The sequence below is a fragment of the Ambystoma mexicanum genome, chromosome 3p (assembly GCF_040938575.1).
Source record: "Ambystoma mexicanum isolate Mex_15411 chromosome 3p, UKY_AmexF1_1, whole genome shotgun sequence".
Lineage (NCBI taxonomy): Eukaryota > Metazoa > Chordata > Amphibia > Caudata > Ambystomatidae > Ambystoma > Ambystoma mexicanum.
Window position 1 is genome coordinate 530,813,053 of NC_090925.1, and position 16,717 is coordinate 530,829,769.

General features: G+C 47.1%; 1 protein-coding gene across 2 annotated transcripts in view; it reads right to left on the reverse strand.

The window, feature by feature from the left end:
* The window catches only part of LOC138580591 (protein-glutamine gamma-glutamyltransferase 6-like), a 282,038-nt gene that overhangs the window by 221,614 nt on the left and 43,707 nt on the right, over positions 1–16,717 (reverse strand). For both annotated transcript variants that reach the window (XM_069651253.1, XM_069651254.1), the window contains one exon: positions 13,172–13,290. In XM_069651253.1, the coding sequence (XP_069507354.1) occupies positions 13,172–13,290 (119 nt within the window). The remainder of the gene's footprint in view (positions 1–13,171; positions 13,291–16,717) is intronic.

Here is a 16,717-nt window from a genome sequence, read left to right on the forward strand (position 1 = left end):
ACTAATTTCCTGAACAGCGTGTAGGAGGTTTCTTCACAGATATGTTCCAGAGAATGGGAGCAGTGACAGCACAGATAACACCTTCAGCTCTGGACGTTTTGAATCTGGGAGTAGTAAGCAGAGTACAATGCGATGAGCCGAGAGTTTGTGCTTGGCGTTTCAGCGAGAGGCTCTTGTTGAGATAAAAGAGGGGTGAGAGGTGTGTTGTAAATGCAACGGTGCGACAATGTCAGTGTTTTAAACTTGATGCAAGCTTTATTTTGGAGTAGTTGCAGCTTGGATAGGTTTTATGAGGACGTGCCCAGGAGGAGGGCATTGCAGTATTCAAGCTTGCTGATGATAAGGGCTCTTGCGAGCTTGAGACAGTTGGGTGGTGATAGGAAATGTCTGCTTAAGGAATTGAGCTTGGCATTGTACACAGTGAATGAGGCCAAGACGTTGATGTGTTTAGACATGTTGAGTTCAGCATCCAGGCAAATCCCCAGCATTTTAACATGTTTGAAACAGGAATGGTAGTGCTGTTGATAGAGATAGTGGAGTAAGATGTGGAGAGCTTACTAAGGCGAAAGCGGGAGCCCAAATGAGAAGTTCAGTGTTATCGTCATTCAGGCAAAGATTGTGGGTGACCATCCAATTTTGAATAGTGACGTAGACTTGTTGATGGTTATGGTGTCCTCAGAGTGGTTGCCTGTGATGGGGATGAGTATTTGAGTTTCATCGGCAAAGTTAGTGTATGTGATGTCAAGAGAATCAATAATGTCAAACAGAGGCTTGGTGTAAGTTTTGTAGAGGGTGGAGGACAGGCAAGATCCTTGGGGTACCCTAGAAGTGCTGGAATGGCATGAGCTGCCGAGTTTTCAATGCAGATTCTTGAAGTGTGATCAGCAAGGAAGGATTTCACTCAGGCAATTGCTTCAGTGGAGAAAAGGAAGTGGGAACCCAGGTGTTGGCAGAGCAAATCTAGGTCAACCAGGTCAAAGGCAGCGGAGAGGTCAAGAAGGAGGAGTACGACAAGATTCCCTGCGTCTCGGATGCCGTCGAGCTGCATTTAGAGAACCAGCAAGGCAGTTTTGGTGTTGTGATTCGGTCGGAACCCTGATTGTCATGACCAAAGTAAATGATTGGCTTCTAGGAAGTGTTGGACCTGGGACTAAGAAACACGGTCTAGAGATTTCAGCAGAAAGGGGACTGTGGTCATGGGGCAGTAGTTGATGGGATTGGCAGGGTCTAGTGAGGATTGTTGGAGGAGTTGGGTAATCAACGTGGATTTGATGCATTTAGGAACAGTGCTGGTCTTGAACGAGGCATCCACAAAGTTGGTGAAATATTATGATGTGCGGGGGGTAGGAGTCACCCTTACAATTGGAGGGTTTGAGGAATAATTAATATATAATTATAATAGTTATTTTCTTTTTTTGTTTTAGATAGTCTTCAGTACAAGCTCTTCTGGACAGGAGAAGGAGAATAGTGTGATATCAGTGGGAGGAGATTGGACAGAGGGTTGGGGGGGCAAGAGAGGCATTTTGGAGGTGAGTTTGGTTTTTGTGGCACTGATTTTGTTACAGTGTAGGTTGATTTTGTGGGATAGGGCATCCTGAATTGTGGTGCACCAGTCTTTGTCAGTCCGGACATTAGTGATGGGGCTGGAGGGGCTCTCAAGTTCTCATAAGATTGATAACAATTCTTTTGAGTCATAGCTGGTGTTGCCAATCCTAGTGTTGTAGGAAATGGCCTTGTATGAGAAGATCTCCTTTTTGTAGGTATTAGTGGCAGCGACAAAGTGAGCTTTGTTGGGTTGGGAAGGTAAATGTGTTCATAGGATCTCTTGATTCGGCGAAGAGAGATGAGATCGTCCAAAAACCAGGGATTCATGGGTTTCAATGATTTGGGATTTAAGTGGGGCATGTTGATCAATCATGAGGAGAAGACTCTGGTGATAGTGGAGTGCTACGGCATCTGTGGAGTTATTGGTTTATTGGTTGGCGGTGTGGAAGATAGCAGGGATGATAGCGTGGGCATGAGCATCTCACGAGTGAGTTTGCGAGTGTTACAGAGCCAGATCCGGTTGGGAACCGGAGCAGTAGAAATGAGTGGGGGTGGGAAGCAGGATAGTAAATTAATTGAGAAAGTGGTCAGACCAGGTGACAGGAGAGATGGATGAGATTTCGATGGAGACGTTGTTGACAAGAATCCAGTCTAGTATGCATCCTTTATTATGGGTGGGGGAGGTTACTAGTTGTGTAAAGTTCATCTCCTGTAGTGAATGGTCAAGCCGAGAGGTCATTGAAGCCCAAATTGAGGTCCCGTAGGATGATGAATTTGGTGGAGGGCTTGACTAGGGGTGTGATCAGGAGGGGGATGTCAGATTCTGGTTGACCTAGTGAATATGGCTGATGGTAGAGGAGGAGGACGTTGTAGGTAGTTTGGAGGCTGATTGAGAGTTTCAGGAGGAGGGATCATACCCAGTTACTTGCGAAGAGTTAATGCTCCAAATGAGGAGTGAGGATTTGACAATTATTGCTACCCCACCCCCTGTAGCAATGTGCTGTACCTTCTAAAGATGGAGTAATTAGGAAGGATGGCTAAGGATAGAAGTGGCCCTGAGGTATCGTGCAGCCAAGATTCAGTAATGGTGAGCAGGTCAAGGTCAAGATCAATAATTAGATTGTGTGTGTCAATGGCGTGGGCCTGTAGGGAGCGAGCATTATTGAGTGCACACTTGAGAGATGCATTTTGTGCCTGAGTTAAGGGTCTGAGGTGAGGGTGGGGGCGGGCTGGTGCGGCAGGATAGCCTGGTGTTTCTCGCAGTGCCCAGAACAGGATATGTTGATCCAAGGAGAGATTTGGAGGCTGGGGTGGTTCTGGAGCGCAGTCTCTGCAGTTCAGAACCAGCAATAGGTTGGGATGGGAAGACAGTGCATTTGAGAGATTGTCGAACAGCTCTAGACGGCATGGCCTTTGGGGGGCTGGATCTGGCATATGTGAGGGTAGGGGGTAGCAATGCAGCAGCATAGGTTAATTTGGTGCGGGCTGGCTCAGTTACACAGGAGACAACGTTAGGACCTGGGTGGCAGCTGTATTTAAAGCTGCTTGTGAGTGTGGGCCGGAAGGTGGAAACTGCGTCCTTAATGTCGGTAGTCATGCCCGAGGATGGTGCAGCAGAAGGACAGGCCCTTTTGGATGGTAGAGTGGGAAGGATCTTGGTTGTGGGAGCTCCACTGTATAAAAGAGGGGGAAGGAAGAGGGTGCACATGGAGAGAGTTTTAAGGGAGGTGTAGGCTAGAGAATGTAGTTTCTTGGGTTGGGCTGGGTGCAGTGGTTTATGGCCAGTGGTGCTGCAGAGCACAGATTCCTTGTGAGGGAGATTTGGTAGGGAAGCACGGGAGGGGGGCTAGAGGGGTGGAGCAGGTTGGCAAGGTTGGGAGAGCCGGGTAGGCTTGGGGGAGTTTCACGCTGCAACTCGAAAGATCCCCGAGACTGGGAGCGTGGCCTGATTGCGGGTCCCACAGCTATAGGCAGGTGCCCAGGGGGGCAGTGGGAGGTACGAGTAAGGTTGACGAGTAAGGTTGACAGAGGTAGGTGCTTCACCTTGAGGGAAGAGCATGAGGAAAAACATGAGCAAAAGGGAGATGGAAATCTGCCGTTATTGTGAGGTGAATGCAAGCTGCATACTGGCGGTAGATGGAAGGGGCTCCCATGTCTGAGGGACGGACAAAGCGTAGCGAGTGTGGGTGAGTGGAAGATATATCAGCATCACACTACTTCGCTTATGTTGTTGGGGGTCTAGAAACAGTGAATGCTTGCGTGTGGCTGATGCAGGGGTCAGAGAACTGCCGAACGAGCAGGATACTGGAGGTACAGCGTAGAGTAGCAGAGCAGGCGCAGGGAGGGGACAACCACTGGTGTCCTGGGCCAGACAGGGCCAGACAAGGGTGAATGATACAGGCCTTAAAATTAGGCCTGTACAGGTAGCCGGCATTGCCTGCCTGCTCCCATGGACATGCATCATTTCTTCTGGCAAGGGCCAATCAGAGGCTGGCAGAGGCGGGAGCTGAGCCACCGGTGCTTCTGCAGTGTAGATGGAGGTAGTCAGAGGTCCATCTTGGCAGGACTGAAGAGTTGTTACTGTGAATAGCCCAGTAGAGCTTACCTGTGGCTCCTGGACAGGGGTCTTCTACTCACAGGGCCAGACAGGGGTGGATGATGCAGGCCTTACAAGTGGGCCTTTACAGGGGGCCGGCATCGCCTGACGGCTGCCATGGACATGCATCATTTCTTCCCAAAGACTATAAAGCTCCTAACACCTTTCATATGTCTCTCATTTTACACTTATATGCACCCTGTTTGAGGGATAAACAAGGATCAGACCAATGGAATAGAATAACAGCCTCAAGTCAAAAATGGCTACTAAGCAAATAGTTCTCAGCAACTGTAGCAATGAAAAATGCAATGCTCCCAAATTCAAGATGGCTACGAAGTGAGTAACACAGTGACTTGGTAATAGAATGATTTCTCATCTGACTGGCATGATGCCAGATGTGGCTGTCTCTGGGCAAGAGGTTTCCTGGAGGATGGTGCATAACTAAATAGGTAAGTGTTTGGGTCAAAGGTGTTGCAGTGGGTTAACTTACAGGCAGTGCTCAGAGACAGGGCAACTTATGCTAAGAGGCACATTTTATTATAAGTTGCAGTCCACATTCCGAGCATTCTTATTTGCCCAGCCTCACACAATATGAGTGTTAGGATGCTAATTAAGCAATAAGCCCGAAGCCGGGGGGCATTACCGCCTCAGGTAATTCCCTGGGGCCCACAGTTACAGGCCTGAGCACAGTATGGGCCTTAACGAAGGCCCCAGGCATTACCTGAGGCGGTAATGCCACCCCGGCTTTGGGCTTATTGCTATTAGTACCCTGGCCAATGGGACCAGGGTACTAATTACAACTTTTTGCAGTTGCGAGAGGGTCTGACATCTGCTCCCGATCTGCGACACAGCACCATGGAAAGGAAGAAGGGACTACACGTAGTCCCTTCGCCCTTTCCATGGCAGCCATTAAAAAATAGGGAAAAAGTAAACAAAAAAATGGACACCATGGAAAGGGAAGAAGGGACTACATGTAACCCCTTCTTTCTTTCCATGGTGGCGTGTCACAGATCGGGAATGGAAGCGCTGGAGACAGAAGTGTTTCCAGTCCGTCCGCTCCCGAAAAAGGTTAAAAAAGCAGGGGGAATCTGTGGGGAGAGGCGGTAGCAGGAGGAGGGAAGGGGAGCACTTACAGCATTCCCTGGCAGTGGAAGATGGCGGCCTGCAGGCCTGAGGAGGCTCAGGGGACGGGATTACCATCTGGTAATGCCCCCATTCTGAGCCTCCTCAATGACTGGGAGGCTGCCACTGCCTGCCAGGTTCTAATACACCATAAAACATTGTAGGCAACCAGATAACTCCTCCTAAACCTAAAAACAATGAGAAAATACGCAATTAACAGTGACTGAGTTGCCTTCAAATCAATTACTGTATCTCTGTTTAACAGTAAAGCAGCATTGTAAGGATATCCCTGACTTCTCCATACAAGCAATATTGCATTTTGTCCATGATACAAAAACGACATTCACTTTGACAGTCATGAAAACAAGAATCTTATAATGACCAAGGTCCTTTATTGTTTCATTCGTTTTATAGAGATGAGTGTGGGCAAACAAATGTCCATTTATAAATTTGAGTAGAGGGCAAAAAAGTGACAGGCAGTAGTAACACTAGAATTATAGCTTTGGAATTTTAGCAATGACTTTGCCGCAAATGGGACCCTGGTACTTCAGTATCATTGTAATGGGTACCACCTGTGGTGCCCTGGTTCTTCTGGTGGAGACGCTGTCAACAGTGAAGACACTACTGAGATCTAGTTGGCCTCCTACAGAAGTCGAAAATGAGGAAGGACAACCTGATACCTGCACCATCACTCTGAATAATGCTGCTGCCTGCCAATTCCAGGCTCAGCCACACCTTGGCCAGAGCTTTCCTTTCCATACAGTCAATGATGCAGATCTCTGTGCCCCATCTTTGGGTATGTGTGCCGGCAAGCTGGAGATTTTTATTCACAAGGGCTTAGCCCCACGGGGAGGTGGAGGAAGGGGGGCGGGGGGTTCAGGGACATTGGACTGTGTAATACTGACTTTGGACACCAGATAGAGAATCGTGCTCAAGTACATAGCAATCTCTCTAGGTTTGGGGTGAGTATGGGTTCAGAGAGTGCACCTTTCAGTAAGGCTTCCAAAGCAGCAATGACATTAAAGGCTTGATAGGAGGAGGGGGCGATGAAAGGGGGTCTCTTGTCCTATATTTGTGCTCTGCGTCATTTGCTTCACCTCATGCCCATACATCGGGAGCAGGCAGATAGCGCTCATCAATGGACACTTCCTAGCTTGTAATGCTTAGTTAAGGTCAGGTAGGTGGGAAATAGCATTGCTAGTGCTCATGTTTGGAGCAAATGAGACAACTAAAAATAACATCAAGTGCTGGAGGGAGATGATCGACCCAGTGATAACACTTTTAATCAAGGAAAAGTGCAGTGCCCGGGTGATAGCTCAGTGACAACACACTCATCGTTGGGAGCCAAAACAGCTACGACCATGGGTTCGATTCTCGACGAGAAAAATAAACTGCCTTTTTTTGTACTAGAGTATTTGCACTGCTGCCCCAATTATTGTCAGTGGCAGTATTAACATGCTCCAATTGCATGAGCAAAGTATTATATACAATCCCCTCAGTAAGGGAAATAGTATACATCTTTGGAGTATGGAGATCAGTGTAAGGGGGTCAGTGATCATTTTACATGTACTGTCAATAAGGCCTCAAAACAAAGATTGTAAATTGTGATTCGAGTAGTAAATTATGCAATTGTAATGCTGCAGAAAAATGGGTGCATAACCTTCTTTACATGTAGTTCTTTTCTGCCCTCACTGTAATTGATTTGTGTTCTGCCAGAGCCCTTCGGGACAACTGATACCCACGTGCTTTACAGTGACCTATGGGACAATGTTTGTGTCCGTGACCTTGCCTGCACTTAGGTGGCCTACTCGTACCTCATGCTTTAGTCGAGAGTGTGAGAGAACACGCATGTACTTGTTTTGTTTTTAGCTTGGATAGTTGTAAAGGAGGGAACTATAGTCAAGTGGAAGATCAGAGGATGGGATAGAGGCAGTCATGCATACAGTATATAAAAGAGGTGATCCCAGTCGACATACACAGGGTGTGCACTAGATATCTTTAGCATGCTAATGAATTTGATTGTGTCCATTAAAGGGAGGACCCCTCAGAAGGCATTGGGTGGTGAGAAGCCCAAGAGATGTTGCCTGAGAAGAAGCCTTACATTCTATACATTCTGTTCTAAAATTAATTATGGAGGGAGCTCATCTGATGCAGAATCAAAAGGAGTTCCAAATCTTTTGAAGGTCACTTTGGAGGTTACTCTTCATTACGCTTAGAGTTTGCCTGGCTGACTAGAACTTGACTTTGTGTAGCGGAAATGCACCTAATGGGGTGCAATTGATATGATATGATGTGATGATATGGTATTTGTAACGCGCCTATACACAAGTGTTTCAAGGCGCGACGAGGCAGGGAGGGGGAACAAAGGGAAGACAGAGAACGATCCTACTAGGCCTGGTGTGATTCAGATCGCGCAGGTGCATGGGTAGAGGGGAAGGGAAAAGTGCAAGGGGAAAGGGAGAGGGAAAGTGCAGTACAGGGGTAGTAAAATAACAAGGTAAGTAAGGGCCAGCTAGTGGCAAGTGCAAGGTAAGTGCAGACAAGTGCTGGGAAGAGGGGCTGTAGGGATACAGAGACAGTCCCGCAGTGCAGGGGTTGCCAGGGAGGCAGTGCAAGGGGAGAGTGGCAGTGCCAGGGACCGAGATCGGTGAGAGTGGCCCAGTTGCAGATTCAGTGCAATTTCAGTCAGGAATTTAGCAGGGGAGAGGGGGAGAGAAAGCAGAAGCAAAGAGGAAGGTTTTGAGGTGCTTCCGGAACCGGAACCAGAGATGGTTCTCCTCAAGTTTCTGGGAGGCAGGAAGACTCTTCCAGAGGGAGGCCCCTGCCGCGGAGAGCGATCTACCCCCAACTCGTTGCTTGGAGAAGCGGCTGACCCTGAGGGAGTGGAGGCGGATGAGCGAAGAGCTCGAGAAGGAAGATATTTAGGGAGAGAGAGTTGAAGGTGTTTTGGCCCCAGGCCCCAGAAGGCCTTGTGTACAATGCAGAGGGTTTTGAACTTAATCCTCGCAGCCACTGGGAGCCAGTGTAGAGATTTCAGACCTTGAGAGATACGGTCCCTGGGCTTGAGGCCAAGGACAAGTCTCGCAGTCCTATTCTGGATGAGTTGCAGAGGGCAGAGAGTAGAGACAGGAAGATTTAGATAGAGGCTGTTACAGTAGTCCAGCTCAAAGAGAACCAGGGCCCTGGAGATGGTGAGCTTCTGGGGGAAGGAGAGGAAAGGAAGAATACCTCTGAGGAGGTGCAGCTGGTAGTGTGACTTTTTAGAGACGTCAGATATGTGAGGAGAGAAGGAGAGTGTGGAGTCGAAGATGACCCCGAGGCTTTTAGCCTTGCAGGTGGGAGCAGAAAGAGGGCCAAGAGAGGCCGGCCAGAGAGCTGCAGGGAAGGAGGGAGTGGGTGTGCCGGTGAGTAGAATCTCAGTCTTGCTGGCATTAAGGCAGAGGTCATTGGCGGCACAGCATTCCTGGATAGCAGACAGACAGTCAGAGATGAGGGAAGGAGAGGAGGAGGCTGAGGGTAGCCTGAAAATGAGCTGGGTATCATCCGCATAGCACTGAAAGTTGGGGCAGAGAGCGGCGATGTGGTGGGCAAGGAGTGCCAGATACTGGTTGAACAGCCAGGGAGAGAGGTTAGATCCCTGGGGGACACCACAGGTAGAGAAAAAGATGTCAGAGAGGAAGGACCCCAGTTGGACCTGGGAGGGTTGATTGAAGAGGAAAGAGGTCAGCCACGCCAGGGCCTGACCAGTAATACCCAGGTTATCACAGAGATGGTTGAGGAGGATGGCATGGTTGACAGTATCAAAGGCAGAAGAGAGATCGAGCAAAATGAGAACACACGGAGTGTTGGAGTCAAGGTTGGAGAGCAAGTCTTCACGGATGTTCAGGAGAGCAGTTTCCGTGCTTCTGGCAGCACTGAAGCCAGATTGATGGTCATGAAGACTACCAAAAGATTCAGCATGGAGATTAAGCTGTGAGATGGCCAGTTTCTCCAGGAGCTTGCCCAGGAAGGGATGATGGAGATTGGGCGATAGTTAGCAGGGCAGGAGGGGTCGGAAGAGGGTTTCTTAAGAAGAGGGTGCACAAGGGAGTGCTTAAGGGGGGATGGAAAGACTCCAGAGGCGAAGGAGTGATTGCAGAAGTCAGGAAGGGCAGGAGCCAAGGAGTCAATGTGGTCCTTGATAGTTTTGGAGGAACAGGGGTGAACCTGTTTTGATGAGACTTTCATAGATCGGACTTGTCTGGAAACCTTGTCAGCAGAAAAAAGGGGAAAGGCATAGAAGGAGGGAGGGGTGGCTGCAGAAGGGCCACGGGAAGAACAGGGAATAGAGGGAGGTGATAGGAGAGAGAGGACAGGACGTCCTGAGTTTTTTAAATGAAGTGAGAGGCCAGTGTCGTGCAGAGGGCTTGGGAGGGGACAGGCGAGCTAGAGACGGCAGCAGGGTTGGCCAGTTCCTTGCAGATTTTAAAGAGTTCAGCTGAATTGTTAGATGCCACAGAGATGCGGGCTTGGATAAGGGCTCTCTTCTTGGTGAGAACCGAGAGTCGGTATTGCCTTTGGAGCAGGCGGCAGGCCAGTTTGTCAGAGGATGAACATGAAGCACGCCATTTCCTCTCAGCCATCCTGCACATGCGTTTTAGGGTGACGAGATCCGAGTCATACCAGGAGTTACATTTGGCTTTGGGCTTCACGCGGATTCTCATGACAGGGGCAAGGATATCAAGAGTATCAGATATAGCAGAGTGGAGAGTGGAGAGGTCTGTGTCAGGGTGGGAGTCAGCCGAAAGGGTGGGTGGAGGTGAGAAGGTGGCGGCGAAAGCCTCAACTGACACACGCTTCATGGGTCGGATGACCGAGAAGCAGGGTGGCAATGATGAAGGTGGCTTTGCCTGAGGAGTAGGGAAGGTGAGGTGGAAGGACAAGAGAAATTGATCACTCCAGGAGAGAGGAGTGGAGAGAGGGACAGAGAGGGGAAGGTCTGAAGAGATCAGAACATCGAGAGTGTGCCCTGCAGAATGAGTCAGGCCAGAGGGGAGAATGGTGAGTGAGAGAGAGTCGCAGAGGTCACAAAAGAGTTCAGAGGGGGGACAGGAGGCATCCAGGTGGATGTTGAAGTCTCCAAGAAGGAGTAGTTGAGTGGTTGAGGCCAGGAGTGAGGAGGAGAGGTCAGCCCACTCAGAGAGGAAGGAAGAGATCAGACCAGGTAGCCGATAGATAGTAGCCACAGTAAGGGAATGGCTTGGCGAGAGAGAGAGCCTGCAGACGAGGCATTCAAAAGAGGAGTAGGCCTGCGTAGGAATGACAGAGGCAGGAATCCACTCAGGGAAGATAAGGGCTACGCCACCACCAGAGCGGTTGGGCCTGGGCGCAGAGAGGATCTTGTAGCCATCAGGTAGGAGTGTGTCAAAGCTGGTGACAGAGCTGGCCGTAAACCATGTCTCAGTGAGGCTGAGAACATCTAGATCAAGTTCTTCAAGAAGGCAACAGATGTCAGAGGAATTTTTGACAGCGGAGCGGGAGTTCAGAGTGGCAATGTGGAGAAGGTTGCCCCCCTTGAAAGACTTCCGGGGAGGGGTACAGATCTGAGGTATGCCCTGCGGAAGTGTAGAGAGCACCCGAGAGGGGGCAGAGAGGGAGGAAGAAGGCAAGGTAGCAGAGGAAAGGGATGAGGGGACAGCAGGAGAAAAAAGGAAGTTGATAAGGCGTGGAAAGCGTCAATCAAAGAGATGAAGGTTGGCCTTGGACCAAGACGGTCCCATTAGAGTAGACATTAATGATGACCTTAGAGGATAGGAAGGAGGCCAGGAGGGTGTCCCAACGGGTGCCACCATTAATGGGAGAGGAGGAGAAAGGAGAGAGCACAGAGACCATATGGGGGGTCCATAGATCAGGTGAAGGAACGACAAAGAGGATGTCAGTGAGAGTTTCCTTGGAGGAGGCACTGATGTAGGTGTCAGCGATAGGGAGGCCTGGGTTGGAGACCAGGATGTCCCTTTTAAACTTTTTCCTACCAGACTTAATGAGGAGAGCAGGATAGTCAATAGAGAAACAGTTTGAAAAGATAGGGGAGACAGAGAGCACCATAGAGTAGGAGGGAGGTCAGAGGGGTAGACAGACCAGATAGAGAGAGGCAAGTGCGCAGGAGAGAGTGGGAACAAGACGACGGCACTAGGGGGGCGAGCGTAGGAAAGGCACCAGGCATACCAAGATAGGAAGGAATGACAAATCTAGATTTGAGAATCTTAAGAGGGAGAAGGACTAGGTTTCACAGTGCAATTATGTAGGTGGTACCGTTACAATCAATTTAGCGCTGCAACAAGTAGATTTAAAACCAGTGGAAAAGCCACCTAAGTTTGAAAATCTTAAAAGAGGGAGAAAAGGCCTAGGTATCACAATGCAATTTAGTGATCAGCTACAAGCTGACAGAGTAGGCAGGTGTGTTAATCGTAAGAGATATGAAGTTGTTGCAACACATTTTAAAGAGAATAATACTAGATGGAAGCCAGTACTGGGTGGACGGCGTGGGTTTGTTGTCTCTGTATTTGCGTCATTAGAATGGAGTGAGATGCAGACAGGAAGCCTGCTTTTAGATGGTGATAGATAACAATCTTGGAAATATAAAAGCATTGTGTTGCTTCAATTCATTGAAGCAATCGCAGGCTCAATCTGTGTCAGTGCCCAGCCAAGACCAGATCTGACCGCAGAAACTACCTTCACTGATTAGACTTGTATGTATGGCCACAAGTGCAGCCACCAAATTCCTGAGGTAAGCGCACGGTCAACCTCTTTGTATGTTTTTACACTACACGCACCTCTTCCGCTTCCCTCTTAACCGATGCCCTTTGCACCTACAGATTGATCCAATCTGGACCCAGGTCTGACCCGTGATACATGACCAGCCACCCACAAAGCGGATTGCAGCTGAACCTGAGATAAATTCTGCTGCACCTAACAACAGTTTGATATCTACAAACACGACACAACACACCCACCCCGACCCTTGACCAAAGCACAAGGTTTGTGGTACTACTACAGATATTACAATCTTCGTTGAACATTAAGAGATCCCTTCCAACCTTTGCCTAAACTAATCTGAGGTGATTCTGTTTTTTAAAAGATTCCTTTTTTGTGTGCTCACACTTTTTAGGGAGACCAATCCTAGGGCCTGGAAGATGGCACCACAATTGGTAGCCGAAACGTCCAGGGAGGGGGCCCTTAAATCAGCCCGTCCATACTAAACCTAGGGAATCTCAATCCTGAAGTAGACCTAGGATTGGTCACCATTCAACTGAAACAGGACCCACATCTAGTGGGGCCCTTTTGAGGACACATTTCGTTTTCCTTCCCTTTTTGTTTTCGCGCTAAGATTCTTGGAATTAACTGTGCACTTTTACCAATATGTTTATTTTGTATGAGTATATGTTTATGTTGGCATTGAATTATGCGATGTACCTGTCTCCACCAGAACTGTGTGCAAATCAAATGTGGAGCCTGTGACTGTTGTTTGTTCAAAATGTTTGACTCATTACAAGTATGAGACTCATGCTCTGATATACTTGTTTATTCATGGCAATCTGGTATGTACCACCTTTAATTTCTTACAACCAGTACTCTGACAAACATTAAATAAACTCCATGTTTTAGCCAATAAAATAAGGCTAACTTTAATTGTGTTAGTGTTACAGACTGCTAAATTTCCTTTCTGTAACATTTCTTCGGCACTCTTACCTCAGAGTACAGGATGGGTACCTGGTGATTTTCTAAACATTAATACAACCATTTATGAATAGGTAATCATACACAAATAATAGTGTGATGCACTTGATACTGACGGTTCCGGCTCTTATGCGTTATACCCTCTTGGAATACTCAGAAACTGCACTTTCAGATACCTGTTTATGAAATTACCTGGCCATAATTCCATCCTTGCTGGTCAATGTACTTCACGTTTCCCAAATATAGGATTCCAGAGTCATTTAGAACATATTCGTTCCGCTCGTCCTCATCAGGCATATGTACCTCATCATCTGAAACCAAGTAATTGAAGGTCAGTAACTCTCACATATGAAAAATAACAATGCAGAGGCATTTTGCAGTCCATTTTCTGGCCTTTAAAAAAATATGTTTCTCTTTAATTCCTGTATTGTCTATAGTTTTCATGTCTTATAACTCTGTTCCTTTCTTCAAACTATTATTTTTATTTTTCTCTTTTGATCCATATGTTCCTGTTTCTACTTCACCCAACGTTCTGATTGTCTCTTCATAGCTTTCTCCAGCTTTCAACTGAAAACTCTCTCTTTTGGTCCCTCCCCTGTTTTTATCTCCCTGTTGTCAGGGAGAATTCTCATTTCTGTGCTAATTCCCTTCAACCTTAGAGAACACCAGCTCTTTTGCTGGACTGTAGGTCTTTTCAATTTTAACCCTGGAGTGAGTGAGACCTCTTTCTCTCTCTCATGTGTTTTGACCTGATTTGGATTATGTGTTTCCACTGTTTTTGGAGTCTGACAAACTCCATAGTCATCCACTTCTTGTATGGCGACACAAAGCACCCTCAGCAGTGTAACAAAGAAATCCCTTTAGATTTCTCAGAAGGTTTAAATTCCTTTTCTTGCGTGACCTACTGTTTCCGAGAAAAGTACATTGAAATTGACTTGACTTACCTTTTTTTCTTTGTAGGTCCAGCACACACCCTCTTACTTGGAGTGCTGAGGAGTTACCTAGTAGCCCTTTATCCTACATCTCATGTAACATTTTAATGTTACCCTCACTACTTTAAATAGCTGATGGCAGTGGTTTAATGTTCCCACCATTGTGCTTTTCTACCGCAGGCTGAACCCTGAACTGCAGTATAGCATCCATGGGGGACAATTTTTGTCAAAATGGCACTGGTCTTCTTTTTTTGCCATTTTTTGTTTGTGAGGTCTTTCTTGGGCGTTGAGCCAGGTGTGAACCTTTGGTTCATTTTGCCTTTTTATCAGGCTTCAGCCCTGAAGCCCGCCTCTGGCTCCAATGTGTCTGGAAAGCAGGATGTGAGGGATGTTCGCGAAACTCCCCTGTCCTTTGTCTCTAAGAATGCCTGAATGCAACCAGTCCTGATTGGCTGGCTGGCTGTCCTTCCAGGACAGCCACCCTGCTGTGTGATTGACAGCCTAGGCTGTGAATGAATGGGAGAAACCTGCTTAAAAGGCAGGGGTTTTGGGACTAGAGGCAGAGTCGACCACTGGGAGAAACACCCGATGAAGACATCGTGAACAAAGCTTGCTGCATCCTCCTGGACCTTTGAATCGCCCAGTGAAGCCCTGCTGCTGTACTAAAACTCCTTTTTCAATTCGACAGAGAAGTTCCAGAAGGGACGTCTTCTTCCCTTGGGTTAGTGGGGCCAACTAACCCCGAGATGAAGTCCATTAGACCATCTTCCCCGACTGACTGTACTTCTTTGCTGCCACAGGAACCGAGTGCCAGAGGTCGAGAAATCTGTAGTCGAGTGCAACGTCTGAAATCCGGCCGGAAGCTCCAGGAGTCTCCTAAGGACCCTCCAGAAGCAGGACGACCAGAGCTCGAGTCCCCCCACCAGAGTGCAGGACCCAAGGAGTGAAAGAAGCCCAACCTTTATCCGAGATCCTCGACAGTGCTCTTTACCGAGCGCTGAAAATGCGAAGTGCTGCTGAACCAAAAAGAGCCCGTAGGTGCAGATGACCTCCAAGTTTCCGCCAAAGGAACCCTCCAGATGTCCTCCCTCTTGTCCCAACGACTGAGGCCCAGGAACCCAGGGTCTGCACTGCTGCAACAGGACAGGATCCAGCTGGATCACTCTTCTTCAAACCAGAGATACTGTTTAGACTTGGGGTACTTACCTCATTGTCTTTGAGCTGTGCTTATCTCAGTTGAGACTTGCAGTGGCTCACCCTTAGAGTTGATTCTAACTCTGCTTTTCACAGGCTTGACAGCTTTTCTTTCTGCCGCGTCAGCATTACTGTCCTTATGAATGAAGTCACCTCAGGGTGTAGGAATTGTGTAAGAAGCATATCCAAAGAGAATGCACTAACCAGTTTGATTATGAAAAAAGTATTTTGAAGTATATTTACAGTGTTACAAATCTTGCCCTTTTTAAAGAACTCTTATTTTAAAAGGTATGTTAAATAAATAAATAAATATTTATAACTGAAACCTTGAGTTTAAGTGTTACTTGGTAACTTGTATAAACGAATTTCATTGCTACAGCTCTACAGCTCACATTGATCCCTCTTGAGATAGGCCCAGCTGCTCAGTCACACTACCAACTTGTGTAGTACAGACCTATGCCAAAGGGTGGGTTACCTAATACCAAGCAGATGAGTATTGTGTAGTCTCACACAGTGTTTCTAAACCAATTCTTACCTAACACCTGTTGCCAATGTTTTCCTGATATCTTTCCCAGATCCCTGATGTCTCTCGATGTGTTCCTCTCTGGCCTACTGTCCTGTTTACTTACAGTTGACAGTTGTCATTTTAATTTACTCATGTTTCCCTATTAAACTATTTGCCTGACCCTGTTCTCTTCCTCAGACCAACAACTGATGATTCCCTGCTCTCTATCTATCACTAAGACATGTTCTGCATTCCTGTCTTACATACTCTGGCCCGCTGACCTCCTTACTATTTTCTGTACACCCTATGGGTATATCCACTGTTAAGCCTCAGCGGCACTGTAATTTATGTATATAGAAACATTGCTAGTAATCTGTTATTGTAATTTTTATGTCTGTATATATGCATTATTGTAACTTTGTACAAATTGCGCCCTGATGCCTCCGGGCCTGATGGTTCGCGCGTTATAAATAAACAAATACAAATACTCCTATTTTGTTTCAGGTGATGCTTTGTCATTGACTATGAAGGTTGGGTGGTGAAACAGTTCAATTGAGCCCCAGTAGGACTCTTGCCCCCTGACAGACTTCATTGATCGGCAAATGTGGCCCCTAGTGATTGGGAGAGTTTACCAGATATGTTTGTTTTTATTTTCTATTCAACACTCTATCTGTGAGAAAGTAGATTCCCTTACTGCCATACAGCAGCAAAGGAGACACCAAAGAAGGGTGTATTCAAAAAATGAAATAGCTGTTCTAATTTACATAGCAGTTTCCTATATGGACTGTCAGTACAGTGTCTATATATTTTTATAAATAGGGGCAGATAAGTGCCGACATGGAAAAGAGGGGAACGGAAGTCTCATATTGACTTCATAATTCTCTCGAGAATAATGTTCGAGCAATGTCATCCATTTAATATCATGACTACCATGCTGAGTGACCATAAAATACTAAAGGCATTGTTTAAATTACAGAAAAAACACAAAAGAGTACCCAATTTCAGAATCTAGTAATACATTCAGGGAGAACCAGGGTACACATTTTTAGTAAAAATTCTATTCATTTAACAAGGAAATTAAATAATTACATCATGGAAGAATCAAAA